Source organism: Podarcis liolepis (genome assembly GCF_965112155.1).
Source record: "Podarcis liolepis genome assembly, contig: HAP1_SCAFFOLD_74, whole genome shotgun sequence".
Classification (NCBI taxonomy): Eukaryota; Metazoa; Chordata; class Lepidosauria; order Squamata; family Lacertidae; genus Podarcis; species Podarcis liolepis.
Genome location: NW_028148879.1, coordinates 161,408 through 185,750, shown reverse-complemented (window position 1 = coordinate 185,750; position 24,343 = coordinate 161,408). Strand labels below are relative to the sequence as shown.

The following is a 24,343-nucleotide window of genomic DNA, read 5'->3' as shown; positions in this document are numbered from 1 at the left end:
AACCTCAACGTCCAGCAGACTCATAAGCTTCCTCCAGAATCTGGACGTGAATTGCCGGCCTCTATCGGATAAAATCCTCAAGGGGGCGCCATGCAACCTGAAAACATGCTCTACAAACAACTTGGCCGTTTCTTCTGCAGTCACCGCATGCGAGCACGCAATAAAATGGCACATTTTGGTCATCAAATCAACTACCACCATTACTGCCGTTTTCCCCCTGGCTTTGGGTAAATCCGTCATAAAGTCAATTGATACCACCTCCCATGGCCTCTCTGGTGTTGGTAAGGGCTCCAGTAACCCCGCAGGTGCTGTCCTCTCCCCCTTCGCTCTCTGGCAGCACTGGCACCCGCGTACATACTCCTTCACATCCTCTCTCACTCGTGGCCACCAAAACTGCCTGGTGACCAGTAGCATTGTTTTATGTTGGCCAAAATGTCCTGCCGTGGGGTTGTCATGCAGTTGTTTGAGTATTCTGCTCCTCAAATCCCCCTCAGGTATGTACAATGCCCCCTTATAGTACAGTGCCCCGTCCTTTACTTCAACCCCCCCCCCCCGAGTTTCCCCAGTGATACCAATTTCTTGGATTTTGGTTTGTGCATACTGATCATCCCTCGCCAACCCGGTCAGCTCTTGCCTCCCTACGAACACTCCCCCACACACCCATTTGTCCTCGGGTATGACATAACGCGCCTCTGGACTTCCCTCCCCTTCCTCGTATTCGGGCTTGCGGGAGAGGGCGTCTGCTCTGACATTTTCCTTCCCAGGCACGTACCTAATTTCAAAATTAAACTTGGAAAACTCCTGAGCCCACCGCACCTGTCGTTGGTTCAGCACTCTTGCCGTTCTCCAATATTCCAGGTTCTTGTGGTCAGTACACACCTGGACCTTGTGCTGTGCGCCTATGAGAAAATGTCTCCACCTTCGAAAAGCCTCGTGAATGGCCAGCAGTTCTCGATCGTACACTGTGTAGTTTTGCTCTGACTTGTTAAGCTTCCTGGAAAAGAAGGCACACGGTTTCCACTCCCCATTTCCCTGCTGGAGCAATATGCCCCCTACAGCTCTGTCTGATGCGTCCGTCTCTAGCCTCATCGGCTTCCGCAGATCCACGTGTAGGAGCTGCTCTTCCGACGCGAACGCCTTCTTAAGCTTTTCAAAGGAACGCTGGGCCTCCTCCGTCCATTCGAACTTCTTCTTGCTGCTGAGACAATCCGTTATGGGTGCTGTTAGATGGGCGAAGTTCTTGATAAACTTCCTATAAAAATTTGCAAACCCAAAGAACCTCTGCACGTCCTTCCGGTTCTTGGGAGGCTTCCATTCTAGCACGGCCTGCACCTTGCCTGGGTCCATTGCCAGACCTCTGTCTGACAACCTGTAGCCTAGGAACTCCACCTCTCGTGCATGGAATTGGCATTTCTCCAGTTTGACCCACAGCTGATGCTCCTGCAGCCTTTTCAGCACTTCTCTGACATCTTTCACATGCTGATTCTCGTTCTCTGAGTAGATAAGTACATCATCCAGGAAGGCCACACAATTCTTGTACAGCAGGGACCCCAGCATGTGGTGCATGAAAGCTTGGAATGTGCTGGATCCCGATTGTAATCCGAAGGGCATAACGAGATACTCAAAGGCTCCCAGAGGGGTGAACATCGTGGTTTTCCATTCATCCCCCTCCCTCATCCTTATCAAATTGTACGCCCCTCGAAGGTCCAACTTGGTAAAAACCTTCCCTTTCCTTACCCTGGCCAAAATGTCATCAATCCTGGGCATTGGGAAGGTCACCGGTTCCGACACCCGGTTCACGGACCTGTAATCTACGACCAAGCGGGGCTCTTTGGAGTCTCTTTTGTCCGCAAAGAACACTGGACTGCCCCCCACCGCCCTTGATTCACGTATAAAGCCCCTCTTCAGATTTTTGTCAATGAACTTCCGCAACTCCTGCATCTCCCTGTCTGACATGGCTTACCCACTGGTAACTGAGCCCCTGGGAGTAGGCTGATCTGACAGTCAAAGGGCCGGTGAGGGGGTAGTCTATCCGCCTCTCTCTCGTTGAAGACTTCTTCCAGGTCTGCATACTGAGGTGGTACTCTCCCCTTTTCTCCCACCACCATCCCTGCCACCCTGGCTACTGCCACCCTCGGGGTTTCCCCTTCGTGGCAATGCTCTACGCAGTGAGCTGACCCAAAGGTGACTGTCCGCTGGTGCCACCCTACTACTGGGTCGTGCAGTGCCAACCAACTCATTCCCAGTATGATAGGTGGTCCTGCTAAGGTGGCTACGTGAAAGGCAATGGTCTCAGTGTGTCTGGAAACTGTCATTTTCATGGGAGGGGTCTGGTGGGTTACTTCCCCTCCCAAAAGTTCTCTCCCATCAATCGTGGTTACTTGCAGGGGATGTTCTAGAGGCACCACCTGTAGCTGGTGTTCTAGCGCAAAATCCTTGCTAAAGAAGTTGCACGAGCTGCCTGAATCCAGCAGCGCCTTCACCTTGATGGGGTGTCCGTTTGGGAGCTCTAGCACCACCTCTATGGTGATGGCTGCTCGGGGAGGATCTGGTTTGGGCACTTTTACTGATTGCTTGCCTGGCTGCTGTGCCCGCCTTCGGGCAGCCAAGCATTGCCGTTTCCCGGCGCCTCCTTCTTTTCCTCCTCACTCCCCACTGCCCCCACCATTCCTTGCCACGCCTTCTTCTGAGGGCATGCTCTGGCAAAATGTCCCAGCTGCTGGCATAGGAAACACCTCTTACTGGTTTTCCCCCTCCTTCTTACGCACCTTGCTGGAGTTTGAAAATCTGCGCGCGCGCGCTCCTCCAATCTCCATTGGCTCCTCGGGCGGCACCGTAGACGCTGGCATGTCTGGAATGTGGTTGTCATGCCAACGCTCTGCTCTCCATTCCCGCCTTTCCAGAGCGCGCGTCTCTTGCCGGACTCCCACAGCGAGCGCCAACTTGGTCAGCTGGTCCATCGATTGTGGGCGGGGTGAGCGGGAAAGTTTGTCTCTCACCCAAGGGGATAAGCCCTCCTCAAATAACATCTGTACTGGTTCCGAACTCAGATCCCACCCAAGTTTATGGATCAGCATAGCAAATCTCGACCAGTACTCTCTCACTGACTGGTTTCCTTGTTTGCACCCCATCAGTTCTTTGCGCGTCACACTCAATTCAACATCGCTCGAGAACATGTGATCCATCGCGCTAAAAAACTTTCTCAGGTCCTTCAAGGCATCGTTCTCTGCCGCCATTAGGGGTTGAACCCAATCTCTAGCCCTCCCCTGCAGGTGCCCCACCACGAAAGCGACTCTTCCCCCATCGTTGGCAAAGTCATTGTGCTGCAGATCCAGCGCATACTGCACTTCTGTCTTAAAAGCGTTATAATCCCTGGGGTTGCTCCCAAACGACTGCACAAGTCCCGGTACCTTTCTTGCGATGGGGGTAATCTTCCCCTGGGCGTCATGTGTCCTCCTTTCATCCAGCCGCGCCGCTAGTAGAGCCAGTTGCTGCTCCAAGTCTCGGTTTCTCTCCTCCAGACTCTGTCCGCCTTTGGCTCCCTCTCCTGCGCCTGCTCCTCTGGTTTGACTCATGACTGTACCCCAGTCCTCTTGCACACAAGCAACGTAAGGGACTCACAGATTGCTGTCACGGGAATTGGGGTTGCTTGTGTGTAAACCTCTAGCTGTTCCAAACTGCTTAGGGGCGGTTGTGTCTTTCCCTGACTGAGCAGCTTGGGTGCTGCTGCTCAGTCGCTCGAAGAATCCGTGAGTGGGCGTCTCCTAAATTTCCTCCAGCATAAGAATTCCTTAATGGACAACCTTCGCCTCGCCTCTCTGCGCGGAAGCCTTCTGCGCAGAGTGGGCGTGCCTAGTGGTAGTCCTCCACCCTCCTCACTGACATCACTGCTAGAGTCTCGGAGCCTCTCCTCCGAGATGCTCTCTCCCTCTCCCTTCTTCCTGGTGTCACCTGGACATTCTTCCCAGATGACGTTCTCTCTCTACCCTTACTCGTTCCCTCTCCTGCAGAGTCTGGAAGCCTCGCCTCCCCCCTCTGCTCTGATGTCAGTTCCCTGACAGATCCCATATCAAATTTGAAATTAGTTGGCATTCTGAGTTTTTAGCAATCCCAATAATCCATCCCAGAGATGAGGTTAAATAATTTGAGTGCATATTTTTTAAGAGACAGCACAACTTTTGCAGATAAGTGTACACTGAATAAACTACTAGTAGGTACGAAATAGATTTAAAAAAATATCATTGTATATTATTAATCTGTTTATTGCCTTATATTAGATCTCTTGATCAACCAAGGAATATAAGATATTTTGCTCACTTGACTTTCCAATGTTCCTGATTGTTTCACAAGCATTTTGGGTAAACATAGGGATGATGGGCTGAAAGAATAAAAGAAGAAATGCAAAATTAAAAGAAAAGTGAGAACTGGAGAATTACTTCACCCCACCTGCCCCACCTTTATTTTGGTTAAGGACTAGGAATAATGCTCCCCATCTGGCATTACAGTGACAAGCCAGACGCAACTGACTTCAAATTGCATATGCTGTCCCCCAGATTTTCAAGAGGAGAAAAGCTATTTTTTTTTAAATATAAGTGATATCAATAGCTTTTTTAAAAAAAGCTATTGAAATACTTGGAACTCCAGATATCATTAGACCCCTAAACAGGATTGTCAGGGAACTGCCATCGGAAGGACAGGAGGTGGAAGGGCTCACAGAGGTTGGGAGAGACTCAGCAGCTGAAGAGGGAACCAGCAGGGGGAGAGGAGGAGCTCCGAGGGAAAGTGAGCAGGAGGGATGGCTCAGAGACACTTCCAGCGAAAACAGTGGGGAGGTTTCAGGACCTCCTGTAGGGACACCCACTCCTCGCCGGAAACTGTCACGCCGAGAGTCCAGAAGACGCGTTTCCGTTAAGGAGCTTTTATGTTGGAAGAGATTCCGTAAGCAACCACTGTCGGAATCTGCCAGCGACTGACGGAGCCATGCTTAAGGGGCTCCGTTACAGACAGAGGTTTGCAGACTTAACCAAACTCTGAGGGACTTGGATTTTACGCACAAGCAGCTCATCATCCCATCACAGCATTCCGACAGTCCCTGAAAGCAGCTTGTGCAGGGGAAGGCATCATGAGCAACCCAGCCGGAACCAGAGAAGCAGGAGGAGCTGGAGCGGGTCCAAGCCTGGAAGAAAGGTACAGGGTGTTGGAAGTCCAGCTAGCGCTGCAGACAGCGAGGCTCAAGGAGAGGAGGGCTCAGGATGCAGAAAAGGGAAAAACCACCCCGCTCGCCAGAAAGGTGCCAGGATTGGTGCAGAAGTTTTTTTTGGGGGGGGGGGGAGCCCAGGAACTATCATGCCTTTAGGACAGAGATGCAATATGCCCTCAATCTGCAGTTTGATGACTTTCCCGACAAGGAATCGCGAGTGGCATTTGTGATTGGACATCTCGAAGGGGGGGGGGGAAAGACTGGGTTAGGCCCCTGATGGCAGCGAATAATGACATCCTAAAGGACACGAGGAAGTTTTTTCGTGCCATGGACCTGATGTTTTCCAGCGATATTGAGCAGACAGTTAATGGCATGTAAACAGGGGAGCCGATCTGTCCGTGAGTACTGGACTGAGTTTACCATGTTAATCCATAAATTGGGGTGGGATCTATCAGCGGAACCCATACAAATGCTTTTTGAAGAAGGGCTTTCTTCGGCTGTGAAAGACGAACTTTCCCAGGCGCCCAGGGCGGAGTCTATGGACCAGCTGACCAAATCCGCGCTGACCATAGGAGCACGCCAGAAGGCGAGAGCCTTGGAGAGGCAGGAAGGGGGAACGTTGGAGGGAGTTTCGCATTCCAGAGATTCCAGAGCCACCTTTCCCGCCAGGAGAGCCGATGGAAATTGGAACAGCGCGCACGCGGCAGTTTCAAAGCCCAGTGAAGGGCGGAAGAAGGAGGGGAAGGGTGCCAGGAAATGTTATCTCTGCCAACAGCCAGGTCACTTTGCCAGAGTCTGCCCCCAAAGAAAGGAATGGCAAGGGATGGCGGGAGCTGTTGGGGAGAAGGAGGAAGAAGTCCAGGAGCAAGTAAAAGCCAACGCCTGGCTGCCACCATTGGGGCACAGCAGCCAGGCCAAAGAGCAGTGAAAGTGCCCACGCCGGAACCTCCTAGACCCGCCCTAGTGATAGAGGTGTTGCTAGAGCTGCCAAACGGACACCCACTAAAGATAAAGGTGCTATTGGACTCAGGCAGCTCCTGTAATTTCATGAGTAAGGAGTTTGCAGCTGAACACCAGATACAGACTATCCCTTTAAGTAACTCTTTGCAGGTGACCACGATCGATGGGAGGGAGCTGTTGGGAGGAGAAGTCAGCCAGCAGACCGTCCCAATGATAATGAGGGTGGCAAGACACACCGAGCTAATAGCGTTTAATGTGGCTACCTTGGGAGGAGCTCCCATTATTTTGGGGATGAGCTGGCTAGCATTACATGATCCGCTAGTGGGCTGGCATCAGAGAGTGGTCTCCTTTGGGTCAGCACATTGTCTAGAACACTGCAAAGAGGGGAAAGCTCCAGAAGGGGCCAAAGCCACTCTAGCAGGGACGGAAGTAACGGACAAAGGGAAGGTGCCCCGACAATACGCCGACCTGGGCAACGTCTTCAGCGAAAGGGAAGCAGACAAACTACCTCCGCATAGACCCTTTGACTGTCAAATCAATTTAATCCCGGGGGCCCAGCTCCCAGTAGGCAAGCTGTACGCCATGTCAGACAGGGAAATGCAGGAGTTAAGGGAGTTCATTGACAAAAACCTGAAGAGAGGTTTCATCAGAGAGTCCAGAGCGGTGGGTGGCAGCCCAGTGTTTCTTGTGGATAAAAAAAAACACGGACAAACCAAGGCTTGTAGTGGACTACCAGGCCTTAAATGCAGTGTCAGAACCAGTGGCTTTCCCTATGCCCAGAATTGATGACATTTTGACAAGGGTCAGGAAGGGAAAGATTTTTACTAAACTGGACCTGACGGGGGCATACAACCTGATACGAATAAGGAAGGGGGATGAATGGAAAACCACCATGTTCACCCCTTTGGGGGCATTTGAATACCTCGTTATGCCCTTCGGTCTACAAGCAGGCTCAGCGTGTTTTCAATCGTTTATGAACCACGTCCTGGGACCTTTGCTTTACAAGAATTGCGTGGCCTTCTTAGATGACGTGTTGGTATATTCAGAGAATGAGGAGCAGCATGTGAGAGACGTCAGGGAAGTGTTGGGCAAACTGCAAGCGAACCAGCTGTGGGTGAAACTGGAGAAGTGTCAGTTTCATACCAAGGAGGTGGAATTCCTGGGGTACCGCTTGTCAGACAAGGGATTGGTCATGGATCCTGGCAAGGTCCAAGTGGTGCTGGAATGGAAGACACCGAAAACGAAGAAGGATGTGCAAAGATTCCTAGGGTTTGGAAACTTCTATCGGAAGTACATCAGAAACTTTGCCCACTTGACGGCTCCCATTACTGACTGTCTCAGCAGTAAGAGGAAATTCGTTTGGACGGCGGAGGCGGAGCGAGCTTTTGAGGAACTGAAAAGGGCGTTCGCTTCTGAAGAACAGCTCCTGTATGTGGATTTACAAAAACCGATGAGAGTAGAAACGGACGCATCGGACCGGGCGGTGGGGGCGGTGCTTCTGCAGCCTGGGAAGGAGAAGTCGGAGTGGAGACCGTGTGCCTTTTTCTCGCGAAAGCTGAACAAATCTGAGAGGAACTACACGGTGTATGACCGAGAACTACTCGCCATTCACGAAGCGTTCCGAAGATGGAGGCACTTATTAATTGGCGCACAACATAAGGTGCAAGTGTGCACTGACCACAAGAACCTAGAGTATTGGAGAACGGCACGAGTACTCAACCAACGGCAAGTGAGATGGGCCCAGGAGTTCTCCAAATTCCACTTTGAAATTTGTTATGTGCCAGGCCCATAAAACGTTAGGGCGGACGCTCTCTCATGCAAACCTGAATATTTGGAGGGGGAGGGAGCACCCGAAGAGAGACATGTCATCCCCGAGGACCGCTGGGTGTGTGGGGCGGCATTGGTGGGGCAAAGAGAACTGGTAGAGGGAACGGAGAATGATGAATACGCCCAGGATAAGCTCAGAGGTCTTAGGAGGGAGAGAGAGAAACCCGGAGGTTTTGAGGAAAGAAACGGGGCATTGTATTACAAAGGGGCACTGTATATACCCGAAGGAGAATTGAGGGGGAGAGTACTCAAGCAGTTGCACGACAGCCCCACAGCGGGGCATTTTGGGCAACACAAAACCATGTGGTTGGTCACCAGGGAATTTTGGTGGCCCAAGGTGAGGGAAGATGTACGGGAGTATGTAAGAGGGTGTGACCAATGCCAGTGAGCCAAAGGGGAGAGGCGGGCGTCGGCGGGGTTATTAGAACCGTTACCCACACCAGAACGACCATGGGAGGCAGTGTCGATAGATTTTATGACTGATCTGCTGAACTCCAAGGGGAAAACAGCCATCATGGTCGTAGTAGACCTACTTTAACGTCCCTTGAGGGACAGCCAAATTTAAATAACAAATTGACACACGGCTGTGAGGCATTTGCGAGCTTTTTTGCGGAGAAGGTCTTGTCGCTCCGCCATCACCTCCCTGCCAATTTGGATACAATAAAGGAACTGGAGGCCCCTCGACTGTCCTCGGGTCCAGTATTGGACCACTTCGACCAGATATCCCCAGCCGATGTGGACAGACTCCTCCGAGCTGGAAAGCCCACCACCTGTCCTCTCGACCCGTGCCCGTCTTGGCTGATTAGAGCGTGTCCAGACGAGGTGTGGGCCCTCCTGGGGGATATCATCAATTTGTCCCTTGGCACGGGGACATTCCCAGGGGAACTGAAGGAGGCAGTGGTGCGCCCGCTCTTAAAGAAAACATCATTAGATCCTTTAGATCTATCCAATTACCGCCCGGTTTCGAATCTTCCGTTCCTGGGTAAGGTGATTGAGAGAGCGGTTGCTGAACAGCTTGGTGGGTTTCTGGATGAAACATCGGCTCTGGATCCATTCCAGTCCGGCTTCCGCGCTGGTCATGGGACCGAGACGGCTCTGGTCGCCCTAACAGATGACATTTGTAGACAGCTGGATCGAGGCGGGTCGGGGCTGCTGATTCTTCTAGATCTATCAGCAGCTTTCGACATGGTCGATCACGAACTTCTGGACCACTGCCTTGCCGACGTGGGGATCCAGGGCACAGTCCTTCAATGGCTGCGCTCGTTTCTCTCTGGTCGGGGACAGAGGGTGGTGCTTGGGGGGGAATTGTCATCGCGCCACTCCTTGGTGTGTGGAGTACCTCAGGGTGCGATACTCTCCCCGATGCTTTTCAACATCTTTATGCGCCCCCTCGCCCAGCTTGTTCGGAGTTTTGGGCTGGGTTGTCATCAGTATGCCGATGACACCCAACTCTATCTGTTGATGGATGACCACCCTGATTCGGCCCCAGACACACTGACCAGATGTTTGGAAGCTGTGGCTGGATGGTTACGTGGGAGCCGGTTGAAGCTAAATCCTTCGAAGACAGAGGTCCTGTGGCTGGGACGGGGCGATATGGGATTGGGGGGGCAACTCCCATCTCTTGCGGGGGCGCAATTAGTGCCAGCACCGTCCGTTAAGAGTTTGGGTGTAATCTTTGACACCTCCCTTTCCATGGAGGCGCAGATTGCAGCTATAACAAAGGCGGCATTTTTCCATCTCCGCCAAGCTAAGCAGTTGGCTCCTTACCTCTCTCGCCCTGACCTAGCCACTGTGATCCATGCGACGGTCACCTCCAGACTGGATTATTGTAACTCGCTCTACGTGGGGCTGCCCTTGAGACTGACCCAGAAACTCCAGCGGGTGCAGAATGCTGCAGCGAGACTCCTTACGAGGTCTTCACTGCGAGATCACATTCACCCGGTGCTATACCAGCTGCACTGGCTCCCGGTGGAGTACAGGATCAGGTTTAAGGTGCTGGTTTTAACCTTTAAAGCCCTATATGGCCTAGGACCCTCGTACCTACGGGACCGCCTCTCCTGGTATGCCCCACAGAGAAACCTACGGTCTTCAAATAAAAACATCTTGAAGGTCCCAGGCCACAGAGAAGTTAGGCTGGCCTCAACTAGAGCCAGGGCTTTTTTGGCTGTGGCTCCGATCTGGTGGAACACTCTGTCACAAGAGACCAGGGCCCTGCGGGACTTGACATCCTTCCACAGGGCCTGCAAGACAGAGCTGTTCCACCAGGCCTTTGGCCAGGGCACAGCCTGACTCCCTCCCTCGGCAATCTTCGCAGAGCTCTGGCCCAATGGTTGCTAGTGGCTTGAATTAATTAATTTTTATAATGAATGATTTTAGAATGTTGTTTATGTTGTACTTTTGTACTGTTTTATTGTTGTTAGCCGCCCTGAGCCCGGCTTCGGCTGGGGAGGGCGGGATATAAATAAAATTTATTATTATTATTATTATTATTATTATTATTATTATTATTATTACTAACAAAGATGTGCCACTTTGTAGCCTGCTCGCATGCAGTCACGGCGGAAGAGACAGCGAAATTGTTTGTAGAGCACATTTTTAGGTTGCATGGCACCCCCTTGAGGGTGGTATCAGACAGAGGGAAACAATTTACGTCCAGGTTCTGGAGGAAGCTCATGAGCTTACTGCACGTAGAGGTCAATTTTTCGACTGCCGGGAACCCTGAAACCAACGGGCAGGCGGAAAGAGCAAACGGTATCCTCCAGCAATACCTGAGGTGTTATGTCAATGACAGAGAAAATGATTGGGTAGAGAAGTTAGCGCTGGCGGAATTTGCCTACAACAATGCAGAGAATGTGTCCACAGGGATGAGCCCCTTTTTGGCTAATTATGGGTGTCATCCCAGGGCATTTCCCGGGGGAGGAGGGGAGAGATGGAGCGTCCCGGCAGCCGAACATTTTGTAGAAGAAATGGAAGCGATCCATCGTCAGCTCCAACTCAACTTAGAAAGGGCCAGGGAAGAATATAAGAGGCAGGCAGACAAAAACAGGAGAGAAGGTGAAACCATAAGGGTGGGGAATCAGGTGTGGCTGTCAACCCAAGGGTTGCCGTTCAAAGGGGGTTGTAAGAAATTAAGACCCAAAAGGTTGGGTCCATTTGAGGTCATTCAACAGGTCAACCCAGTGGCTTTCAGGCTCCGGTTACCGAACCACATGAAACTGCACCCAGTATTCCACAGGTCGTTACTGTCACCGTATAAGGGGGGACGAGAAGGGATGTCCACACGGGGACCAGTCATAGAAGAAAGGGAACGCAGCAGCCATGTGGCGGAAATTATCGACTCCAGGTGGAAGGGTGATCAGGTGGAGTATTTGGTAGCGTGGGAAGGGGAACCAGAGTCAGAAAACACCTGGGTAATGGCAGAGGATGTCAATGACGAGGTCTTAATAGAAACGTTCCATCAAAGGTTCCCAAGGAAACCTCAGCCTGTAGCGAGGTTCCGGAGGGAATACTTTGGCACCACCGACGAGGAGGAGTAGTTGGAAGGGTTCACGGACTCGGAGTTGGAAGGAGGAATAGACTCCGATGAGGAGGAGTACTTAGAGACCAGGAACAGCAACCGGTGGAGGGAAATGTTCGAGACGTCAGAAGATGAAGGAGGTTCTTTCTGGGGTTTTGCCTCCTCACCGCCCATAGAGGAGGGGACGGGAGGGGGTGAAGGGGGCCCTGGAGGGGAGGTGGATGTCAGGGAACTGCCATCGGAAGGACAGGAGGTGGAAGGGCTCACAGAGGTTGGGAGAGACTCAGCAGCTGAAGAGGGAACCAGCAGGGGGAGAGGAGGAGCTCCGAGGGAAAGTGAGCAGGAGGGATGGCTTAGAGACACTTCCAGCGAAAACAGTGGGGAGGTTTCAGGACCTCCTGTAGGGACACCCACTCCTCGCTGGAAACTGTCACGCCGAGAGTCCAGAAGACGCGTTTCCGTTAAGGAGCTTTTATGTTGGAAGAGATTCCGTAAGCAACCACTGTCGGAATCTGCCAGCGACTGACGGAGCCATGCTTAAGGGGCTCCGTTACAGACAGAGGTTTGCGGACTTAACCAAACTCTGAGGGACTTGGATTTTACGCACAAGCAGCTCATCATCCCATCACAAGGATGTTAGCCGTCCTCAACTACTTAGGATGCTAGATCAAGTATGTCAACACATTACATCTTATCTAGGATAATCATGAAGGCAATGCAAATTGCACAAAGATCACTCACCACTTTTGCCTCCAAAGCTACCCGAGCGAAACCTGTGCGGTTACCCCACATTATGTTGTAGTCATTACTAAAGTTTGATTCTCTACCTCCACCAGGGGAAATGCCCAGTAAATGGCCTTTCTTCAAAATTTCCACACATTCATCTTTATTGAAATCTTTCAAATTGATGGAATTTAAAAGTATCTTCAGCCCTGAAAAATAAGCCCCAAATAGAAAGAAAATGCATTTTATATAACGCTTATTTTGGAAATTTTGTGGACGTTATTCGTGTCATTATTCCAAAGATATTGCACTGTTACAGATCACAAGCATAGTTCTCTGCCAATCCTTTTCAAGTAGGATTTCGTGGAAGTGCTGAGGTGGCCACCTTTTTAGACAAGCGTTCCACAAGTCACAAGTCAAGTCTGTAGTACAACAGAATGACATTCAAGTTTGCATTATGAAAAAAATACAAGCCACAGTGCCTTGTGGCATGCACAGAGAGACTGATACACACATGGCACAGATCATAAAACCCACTGACAAATACCCCTTCCTCTTGGTTCATGTGGGAACCAATGACACTGCAAGCAATAGCCTCCAGAAGATCAAAAGAGACTACAAGGCTCTCGGCAGGAAATTGAAGCAACTAAATGCACAAATTGTCATCTCGTCTGTCCTCCCAGTTGAACGACGTGGCCCAGGGAGAGAGGGAAAAATAGTGGAAGTGAACAGCTGGCTTCGCAAATGGTGTAAACAGGAACGGTTTGGATTCTTAGATCACGGACTGCAGTTTCTTGAAGATGGACTTCTGGCAAGTGATGGGCTGCACCTCACAACGGTTGGGAGAAATGTTTTTGCCAAAAATCTCAGAAACCTCATCAGGAGGGCTTTAAACTGACTAATGTGGGGGAGGGAGACAGTGCTCCTGAAGGTAGGAGTCTATCAATTAATGAAGATCATCCAAATGTCATAGACCAAATGGAGCAAACAGCACGCGGACCTAGTGGTGGGAGGAAAAAGTCCTTAAATAAGAGACACGGGGGAATGATTAATGGACTTCAATGTCTGTACACTAATGCGCAAAGCATGGGAAATAAACAAGATGAGCTTGAGCTCTTGGTACAGCAAACTAAATATGACATAATAGGCATCACTGAAACCTGGTGGGATAAGTCCCACGATTGGAATGTAATAATGGGGGGATACAATCTATTTCGGAGAAACAGACCAGACAAGAAAGGAGGAGGAGTGGCGTTATATGTCAGGGATGTGTATACCTGTGAAGAGATCCAAGATTTAGAACCTCAAAGCCAAAGTGAGAGCATTTGGGTCAAAATTAAGGGAGAGAAGAATAACAGAGACCTCATTGTGGGAGTTTACTATAGATCCCCAAGCCAAACGGAGGACATAGATGATGCCTTCCTGGAACAGATGGCCAAGCATGCAAAAGGAAGGGAGATAGTAGTAATGGGGGACTTCAATTACCCGGATATTTGTTGGATGTCAAACTCAGCCAAGAGCATAAGGTCAAACAGATTCCTCACTGGCCTTGCAGACAACTTCATTGTCCAGAAAGTGGGAGAAGCAACAAGAGGAACAGCCATTTTAGATCTGGTCCTAACCAATGTTGATGACCTGGTTAGTGGGGTAGAAGTGGAAGGATCATTAGGCGCGAGTGATCATGCTCTTCTGAAGTTTACTATACAGCGGAAAGGAGCAGCCAAGCATACTAGGACTCAATTTCTTGACTTTAAGAAAGCCGACTTCATAAAACTTAGGGAAGTGCTGGGTGAGATCCCATGGACAGCAATACTAAAAGGAAAGGGAGTTCATGATGGCTGGGAGTTTGTTAAGAGGGAGATAGTAAAAGCACAACGTCAGGCAATACCAATGAGACGGAAACATGGAAGGTGCCTAAAGAAGCCAGGGTGGCTATCTAAAGAACTTTTAACTGAATTAAGATTAAAAAAGGATGTGTACAAAAAATGGAAAAGGGGGGAAACCACCAAAGAGGAATTCAAACAAATAGCCAGCACGTGTAGACACAAAGTCAGAAAAGCTAAAGCACAGAATGAACTCAGGCTTGCTAGAGAGGTTAAAAGCAACAAAAAAGGCTTTTATGGGTATGTTCGTAGCAAAAGGAAGAACAAAGAAACAGTGGGGTCACTCAGAGGAGAAGATGGTGAAATGCAAACAGGGGACACAGAAAGGGCTGAACTCCTCAATGCCTTCTTTGCCTCAGTCTTCTCCGATAAAGAAAACAATGCCCAACCTGAAGAATTTGGAGCAAATGATTCAGCAAAGGAAACACAGCCCAGAATAACTAAGGAGATAGTACAAGAATACTTGGCTAGTTTAGATGTATTCAAGTCTCCAGGGCCAGATGAACTGCATCCAAGAGTATTAAAAGAACTGGCAGATGTGATCTCAGAACCACTGGCAGTCATCTTTGAGAATTCCTGGAGAACAGGCGAAGTCCCGGCAGACTGGAGGAGGGCAAATGTTGTCCCTATTTTCAAAAAGGGGGAAAGAGAGGACCCAAATAATTACCGCCCAGTCAGTCTGACATCAATAGCAGGGAAGATTCTGGAGCAGATCATTACGCAAACAGTCTGTGAGCACCTAGAAAGGAATGCTGTGATCACCAATAGTCAGCATGGATTTCTGAAAAATAAGTCATGTCAGACTAACCTGATCTCGTTTTTTGACAGAATTACAAGCCTGGTAGATGAAGGGAACGCAGTGGATGTAGCCTACCTTGATTTCAGCAAGGCATTTGACAAGGTGCCCCATGATATTCTTGTAAAGAAGCTGGTAAAATGTGGTCTTGACTATGCTACCACTCAGTGGATTTGTAACTGGCTGACTGACCGAACCCAAAGGGTGCTCATCAATGGTTCCTCTTCATCCTGGAGAAGAGTGACGAGTGGGGTGCCACAGGGTTCTGTCTTGGGCCTGGTCTTATTCAACATCTTTATCAACGACTTGGATGATGGACTCAAGGGCATCCTGATCAAATTTGCAGATGACACCAAACTGGGAGGGGTGGCTAACACCCCAGAGGACAGGATCACACTTCAAAATGACCTTGACAGATTAGAGAACTGGGCCAAAACAAACAAGATGAATTTTAACAGGGAGAAATGTAAAGTATTGCACTTGGGCAAAAAAAATGAGAGGCACAAATACAAGATGGGTGACACCTGGCTTGAGAGCAGTACATGTGAAAAGGATCTAGGAGTCTTGGTTGACCACAAACTTGACATGAGCCAACAGTGTGACGCGGCAGCTAAAAAAGCCAATGCAATTCTGGGCTGCATCAATAGGAGTATAGCATCTAGATCAAGGGAAGTAATAGTGCCACTGTATTCTGCTCTGGTCAGACCACACCTGGAGTACTGTGTCCAGTTCTGGGCACCACAATTCAAGAAGGACACTGACAAACTGGAACGTGTCCAGAGGAGGGCAACCAAAATGGTCAAAGGCCTGGAAACAATGCCTTATGAGGAACGGCTAAGGGAGCTGGGCATGTTTAGCCTGGAGAAGAGGAGGTTAAGGGGTGATATGATAGCCATGTTCAAATATATAAAAGGATGTCACATAGAGGAGGGAGAAAGGTTGTTTTCTGCTGCTCCAGAGAAGCGGACACGGAGCAATGGATCCAAACTACAAGAAAGAAGATTCCACCTAAACATGAGGAAGAACTTCCTGACAGTAAGAGCTGTTCGACAGTGGAATTTGCTGCCAAGGAGTGTGGTGGATTCTCCTACTTTGGAGGTCTTTAAGCAGAGGCTTGACAACCATATGTCAGGAGTGCTCTGATGGTGTTTCCTGCTTGGCAGGGGGTTGGACTCGATGGCCCTTGTGGTCTCTTCCAACTCTATGATTCTATGATTCTATGATTCTATGATTCTATGATTCTATGAGCCCATGCTGGCTGAATCCTGCCTACACCAACATAAGTTCATCTTTTCATGCACAGGTAAGTGGGTGGAGATTATATGCTGCATTAATTCACCCAGTGGACAAATTCACCCTCCAAACAGAGCACTCTGTGCTACTGGGCATTTGGGGGCTCTGCACTTCCTTCCTTCCTTATTTAAATGACCCTTTGGTCATAGTTCCTTGCTGTGGCTGCTGTGTGCATCCAGAGGAAGATGATGTGGGGGGAGTGGCAGTGGAGGGCCATGAACACTCCAGCAAGGGTGTCACGTGGGTTTGATTGCAGTGTCACATGGGAGCATAAAAGCTTTGTGTGGGAGTGCTTGATTGGCCATGTGTTCGGGTGGGGCCCTGTTTTCTGGTATCTTTGTATCTGAAGGAATCATCAAGTTGGAGACCCAGTTTCCTACACCTTGTCCTATTCTGGCATTAAAGTCAGAAGCGATCATATGCAGTTACAGCACAGAAATCAGATGTCACATTATGCAGTTGACCCCATTTCTGAGATCCCTGAGGAAGAGTGTAGAACGTAATCTCATAGCTGTTATGAGGTCAGACAAGGTATTCCTGTAATCTGTGATCATGGGCCAAAAGACCCAGGTTGACATGCTGTATTGGAAACATAGCCTGATTCAAATAAGATGCCTGAAATATTATTGGCAGAAGAGGTTGAGGCTGTAAATGGCCAAAAGCAAGCCTGCAGTTTCCAACTTTCTTTTTTGTGTGAACACTCCATCTCATTCTGGGCTCATCCATTGTTGTAACTCAGATGGAAATCTGTCAGGGCAACTTGTCACTGGGAAATGAAGTGAGGCATGCTTTGAGAGGATTGCCCCAACAGCATAGGTAGGGTACAATGAAATATCAACATTTGGTTATGAGTTTTATTTTTCCTTACATTCCCCATGGTCACATCCATCATCTTGCTGATATTTTATTTGTATGTTGTTTTTCACCTGTTTGCCTGATACATTGTTTTATATTTTATAGCATTGTTTTATGTCACATTTCACATATTTATTGATAAAAAGCATGATTTGAATTTAATAATTTACCTGGTAGCCGATATATGCTGCTATTAATGACTGAAAAGCACTCTCTCTGTGCCTCCTTAAAAAGTTTAGCGACAAGAAAGGAATAGTCAACAGCAGTGACTGCGTGATAATAAACAATAATCCCTGGTCCTTTACGGAGATGTTCCATGCCAATAACTTCATAACCTGGAAATAATACAAAATGCCACAAATAAATATTACTTTGTGAAAAATAAATGAAATGTTGCAATCTTTTATTGGAAGAAAACAGTGCGGTTCAGAAAACTGAAATTTAAGGCTTCCAGGTGGAAAAGTCAAAATTAGAAACAGAATTATTAGAACCTAAAACTAAGAATCTGTCAAGAATGTAAAATCTGCTGTTGAAATGGAATACTCAGGATGAAACGGTGAAATCTGTTATGATTAAATGGGCACAGGATGTTGGACATAATATCATGTTTGCTGACTGGGAACAGTTATGGACCACAGGTATAAAATTTATGGCATGTAATGCCTTAAGAAAGAATATTATGAAAAAGATATATAGGTGGTACATGACCCCAGTCAAGCTTGCAAAAATTTATCATTTGCCCGATAATAAATGTTGGAAATGTAAAGAAGTTGAAGGTACATTCTTTCACCAATGGTGGACGTGCCCAAAGATTAAGGCTTTCTGGGAAATGATATATAATGAACTTAAAAAGGTATTTAGATACACTTTCCTGAAGAAACCAGAGGCCTTTCTCTTGGGCATCGTTGGCCAATTGGTGCAAAAGAAGGATAGAACTTTTTTTATGTATGCTACAACAGCAGCAAGAATACTTATCGCAAAGTATTGGAAAACACAAGAACTGCCCACCTTGGAAGAATGGCAGATGAAAGTGATTGACTATATGGAACTGGCAGGAATGACTGGCAGAATTCAAGACCAGGGGGAAGAGACGGTGAAAGAAGATTGGAAGAAATTTAAGGACTATCTACAGAAATATTGTAAAATTAATGAATGTTAGAATGATGTTGGATTGAGATTATGGTTTCTAGCTGTAAAGGTTAAAAGAGTATGGGGGAAAAATTGGATTTTTCTAAATAGATTAAAATTTAAGGTTATCAGAAATATACATTCAGATTAATGACAAGAGTGTAAGAAGGAGGGAAAGAAATTGCTGAACGAAATAAATTTAAATTGGAATGCAAAAAAGGGAGGTATGAGGAGGTCCGGGAAATAAGTTAATGAAAGACAAGTGACAAAAAGTTGGAATTGTTTTTAACTGTTTTTTTATTTTTGTATTTTTTTTCTTTTTCTTTTTCATTTTGTAATAACATGAAAATTTCAATAAATATTTATATAAAAAAAAAGAAAACTGAAATTTAAGATCAGGTAAAAACCTCTCCTATATGTTTCAGTGTTCTGGATGCTGGTTTGTCATCTATACAGATCAAGACTTTCTCTGTTGTGATCCCAGAACAAATGGTATTCTTCTCTGCTGGAATATTCCTTCCTTGCTTACTTTTGGTTGCAGGTGAAAACATTTTTGCCTAGTCTTTCAGTAAGCTAAAACTGTGACACTCTTTCAATCTCCTTTAAGCATTTATATGTGTTATAATACTCATATCTTCAGACCATTCTCTGAATCACTTTATAAAAAGTGAGAAAGCTCTCTGTATTCCATCATCCGGTTTCTCGCAGTGTCCATCCAAATTAGCAGCCATCACCACATCCTATGCTGGCAGATTCCATGGTTTGTGTCCAGAGTTTATGTTTCAGAGATACCTAGTGGTTTACCATGTTCTGGAAAATGGCACCATCAAAGTCTCACTGCACGATGATATACTCATTACATTGGCTGCGTACTCACTACACGTTTAAACCCAACCCCCTTCTCTTGCCACAATCCATGAAACTATTTTTAAAGAGCTTTGCTAATTATAGCTCTGTGAGCTGTAAGCAACATTCTCCAGGTTTCTTTTGGAGAGGAGGCATGCTTTCAATGTGATTAAATGTATGGTGTTTATGCAGCCACCAGCTGACCCTTTCTTCTGTGATATATCTTAATTTCATACTTCATAATATGTTTTGTTTTTCATTTTGATTGCTTATTACCTAAAAAAAATTCCATGCCTTTCTTTTGATCCATATGGAGCCAACGCCAACTTGGAGCTGTTGTGACTCTGAAGTGGGTTTAGAGGTCCACTCCTGATGCACTGTAGCAGCTATTGTCCCAATGTCTCAAGTCTGAAATTCTGATGCTCAATCCTATGAAAGTATAGGAGCTGATAAGACTGAATTATTGGAATGAAAGAAAGCTTACTCACCATACCATATCTTTCCAGTTATATCACAAACTTGAGCAATAATTTTCCTTGGTTTTTCCCAAAATTTGCTAACATCACTTTCTTGCTGGTTATTAATCTTCTTGTAAATATGTAACACAAATGAGAGAGCCCAGAGACACAAAACCGTACATATGAATGGTGAATAAAGTAAAATCAGAAGCTTAAGTAACCACAAAGGGTGAACCACTAAGGTCCGATATTCTTCCAAATAAGAAAAACTGATCCAGTTTTCCAGAATTTGAGAAAACCAGCTCATGGTTTCCTAATCTGAAGCACCATGTATATGCCAATGAAAGAAATATATGAAGTGAAAATTTCCTCAGTTGTGATGGTATTTTTTTCAACTGTTTACCTGGAAAACAGAAAATGCAGTACATTAGTTTGAACTGTCATCCCAGAAGCATTCATGATTACATGAAATCTCATGTGATTTAATATTTTCCTAGTTTTCCCCACTGTAACTTGCCAAGTAGACGTATTGTTTTTCCAGCATCCATCATGAGGATGTACAACATTACAAATGTATGACTCCATCATTTATTTGATGTAAAGCAAGCTGGTTTCATTCCACTGCTGAAGGTTTTTGTTTGTTTTGTTTTGTTTTTTGCATTTTCAAAAACAGGAACAGAGAACATGTTTTATCCAACATAGGCATGATGCCTTGACGTAAAGTTGAAGGTCTGGCAGGGCAAACCTCCTCTTTCTTTTCATCAAGCATAATTTTAAATTTTACTCTAGGATTCATTCCCTGCCATATGAACCTTAATACTTTTTTCTGCTACTCTATGAAACATCAGATATCATTTATAATTGGAAGGACATTCATTTTGATGGCCAAAACAGTGATAGCTTCATTCTCTCCCATATTTCCAAATCTTTCTTTCTTTCCAAGCTTTTACATAGTTGTCTTGATAGACATTATGTTTTTTATTGTTAACCAAATCCCCAGATATTTTATTTTTGTTTCTATTTCCCACCCACATTCCGATTCAATGTCTTTTTTTTGTTTGATTATTCTTTATTTTTTTAGCAGCATCTTGATTTTCCCTTTATTTTATTTGCAGCCAGCCAATTTTACAAATCTACTTATCTTTTCTATCACCTCCAATATGCTCATTCTTGGTTTTTCTAAGGTTAATACAATGTCATCTGCGAATTCTTTTAAGTTGTAATTTTGCTGGCTCAGTTATTCCATTGATTTTATTATTAATCCTTATATTTTGAGCCAGTACTTCTAATATTAATATAAATAACAGCGGGGACATTGAGCAACCTAACCTCATCCCTTTATAATTATACATTTTTCTGGTGTGTTGCTTAGAATTATATTGGCCGTCTGCTCATTATACATTGATTTTATACTTTTTATAAAGGTCTCCCCTACCCCACTGCTGGAGTATTAAGTGAGAAAGAGTCACTTTTCCAAGACCCAAGAAGCAGGGCCCAGTATGGTTTCAAATAGAATGAGAGACTTTGATGAGATTCCTGCATTGCAGGGGGTTGACTAGATGACCCTTGGGACCTTTCCAACTCTACACTTTATGATTCACTAAACAAAAACTTTTACTTACATTCCTGGTAAGCTTAAATTGCCTTTAATTCAGTCACCTCTCTCTGGAAGCAGCAGAAGTCTTGTCTGGTGCACTTTTCCATAGGCTAATTTCCACAACTATGGAGACATGTCCCTTTCTGTGGCAGTTTAAAAACACTCTGATGGGTGTGCCATCTGTATGAGGAAACGAAGAATTGTGAAAAAGAGGGAGGGCTTGTGGAGACTGATTCTTGGAAGTTGTGGCCCTTTTTAATTAAATGTAAGTTATGGTGTCAAGATGTGCTTGCAAGATATCCTGCACTACTTAAACCTTGATAACATGTTCTGTTTACAATATTGCATCCTAGTGCTGCATCAGGAAAAGTATTTGCATTGGACTTCTCTCTTTAATTCAGAGCAATAATCACATACACATATGGTCGTCTGTTTTACTCTATTTTTGAGGGGAGAGGTATTCATTATGACAGCTTGGTAGTACTTTCCTGCATTAAGGGGTTTGATCAACAGGGGAGAAATAATTTGATAGCCTTGCCTTGTTTAATTTGTTTGACATGATTAGTTTCTTCTAACTTTCTTTTTTGGAGTTTTCCACATCTACAATAGCAATCATATTGCACAATAACATACTGTGTCACAGAAAATCAGTTATTGACTAAGGAGTAAAGGTAGTATTGTGGCACGTGTATTACTTCCCTTTCCTGGTAGCTTCTCCCCCTTCAAATAAGGTACCAGATAGGATCACCCTGCAATACATAAAGATTACGTATGGTAATCTTGGGGATTACCAGGACATCAAAGGTTCTATGGAGATCAAAAGCGAGTTCCCAATGGGTTTGCAGCTCCATTTGTTGCTGGGCTGACCCGGCTGTCAAACTGTGATCTATGGACTCCAATGCACTCCTGCAGCAGGCTGCCTCAAATTTCCTTCCCAGCGAGCAGCAGATGTCCCAGAAAATAAAACCAAGGAAAATACCTACTGCTTAGGTATTGAAGCCCCAGTAGCAGCCGCCGCAAGGGTGGTGGAAGTATCGGGACCCCTAATGGGAGAGGAAGGTCAGTTGCCACCCCAATACAAGGCCTACTGGGACGTGTCCTGTGAGAAGGAGGCAGACAGTTTGCCTCCGCATCAAACTTATGACTGTAAAATAGACTTGCTATCGGGGGCTCAGATGCCCAGAAGCCGATGTCTATTTGATGTCTGAGAAGGAGCTGACATCTCTCAAGGAGTTTCTCGAGAAGAGCCTGGCACGGTATTTTACCCAGCCATCCAAGGTGCCATGCTGTTTGTAAAGAAAAAAGACACACCCAAACTGTGTCTCTGCATGGACTTTCACCAGATTATCAGCATCATGGTGCCCAATCGCTATCCCTTACCATGCATTCAGGATTTGCTAGAGAGGTTGAGGTCTGCAAAGATTTTCACAAAGCTGGATTTAAGGGGGGGTGCAGGTGGCGCTGTGGGTTAAACCACAGAGCCTAGGACTTGCTGATTAGAAGGTCAGCGGTTTGAATCCCAGCGACGGGGTGAGCTCCCATTGCTCGGTCCCAGCTCCTGCCAACCTAGCAGTTCGAAAACACGTCAAAGTGCAAGTAGATAAATAGGTACCGCTCCGGCAGGAAGGTAAACGGCGTTTCTGTGCGCTGCTCTGGTTCACCAGAAGCGGCTTAGTCATGCTGGCCACATGACCCAGAAGCTGTACGCCGGCTCCCTCGGCCAATAAAGTGAGATGAGCGCCGCAACCCCAGAGTCGGCCACGACTGGACCTAATGGTCAGGGGTCCCTTTACCTTTACCTTTACAATTTGACACGTATGAGGGAGGGAGATGAGTGGAAGACAACATTCTGCAGTTATGGCAGTCATGGCTTTCAGGTTTCCATCAGGGACAGTGATGTTGCAAGCATTCATCAACCATGTGTTGGAGAACCTGGTGGATATGCAGGTCATTTGTTATCTTCTGATCTATTCTGAGAACCCAGAACAGCATGTACATCACATGACAGAGCTACAAAGGCTGAGAGAGCATTGCCTTTACACAAAGTTGGAGAAATGCCAGTTCCACGTCTCAGAAGTAGAGTTCTTGGGGTACCGTATAACGCCAAGTGAAATGCACATGTATCTGGCCAAGGTGCAGGTGGTAGTGTCGTGGAAAGAGATCAAAACCAAAAAGGACTTGCAAAGGTTTTGGGGGTTCGCGAACTACTATCACAAGTTCGTGTCTGGCTACTCCAGGCTCACGGTGCCTCTTACGGACTCCTTGAGGGTAAAATAAAACCCTTCCTGTGGACAGCAGAAGCTCAGCAGGCATTTGAACAACTCAAGGCCGTATTCACCTCAGAGGAGTATCTAGCCCATGCCGACTCCCAGCATGGTGGTGGAGACCAATGCCTCCAATAGGGCGTTGGGAGTGGTGCTGCTTCAAGAAGACTGGAATGGCGATCTGTACCCCAGTGGCGTAGTTAGCTGCATGGGCGGGACGAGCTGGGGGGGCAGGATGATCCGCCGTGCGCGCGGCAATGAGCCATTCCGCAGTGTGTGGCGGCGATGAGGCAAGCCCCTCACTGTCTGCCTTTTTGTCACCACCTTTGTCAGCCCCGGGGCAGACCGCCCCCACCCCCTTCCTACGCCTGTGCTGTGCCCGTGTGCCTTTGACAGGTGTGGACTTGCATCCTGCTTAATAACAGCACACAAGACTTAATTAACTAGTACATTTACTGCAAGCAGCAATTAGTCTCTGACTGCTCTATTGGAGTATGTGTTCATCACAGTCAAGTTGACTCTGAAGAGCCCTTCCGGTTTCTGCAGAATATCCTGAACATCTGACCCTTATGTTTTGGGGCTTCTTACACTGCCTTCTCCTCCTCCCTCCACCCATCTGGGATCCGGCTTCTGAGGCACCTGCGGTGGAATTCTACCTGTAACCTAGGGGCATGCACATTTTTGGAATCCTCCAAAGATTTTTCCTCATTCCCATAACCTTTCCAAGAATTTCCCTCATTCCCATAAACTTTCCAAGATACTCAATATTGCAATCTCCTTCCCCTCCAGCCAGAGTCCAGCAACTGTGGCACTTCATATTCCTTTTCACCTTCCACAATGATTGGTTGTGGGGGGGGGGTGCCTCCTTGGGCGCTTGATACGGGCGTGCAGGGTTCACGGGTGACAATAAGGACCTATGGAATACAGAGTGTATCTTCATGGTGGTGGGCAAACAAAGCCTGAATGATACATGGCTAATTTGTTCCACTCCTTCAA

At 47.0% G+C, this 24,343-nt stretch overlaps 2 protein-coding genes across 2 annotated transcripts in view; both read right to left on the bottom strand.

The window, feature by feature from the left end:
* The window catches only part of LOC310699004 (DGAT1/2-independent enzyme synthesizing storage lipids-like), a 105,368-nt gene that overhangs the window by 22,824 nt on the left and 58,201 nt on the right, over positions 1–24,343 (bottom strand). The window lies entirely within an intron of this gene.
* The window catches only part of LOC310699001 (DGAT1/2-independent enzyme synthesizing storage lipids-like), a 49,418-nt gene that overhangs the window by 2,892 nt on the left and 22,183 nt on the right, over positions 1–24,343 (bottom strand). The window contains exons 2-5 of the mRNA XM_083520593.1: positions 19,517–19,889; positions 17,225–17,389; positions 12,246–12,436; positions 4,318–4,378 (exon numbers count right to left, since the gene is read on the bottom strand). Coding sequence (XP_083376719.1) covers positions 4,318–4,378; positions 12,246–12,436; positions 17,225–17,389; positions 19,517–19,793 — 694 coding nt within the window. The 5' untranslated portion in view covers positions 19,794–19,889. The remainder of the gene's footprint in view (positions 1–4,317; positions 4,379–12,245; positions 12,437–17,224; positions 17,390–19,516; positions 19,890–24,343) is intronic.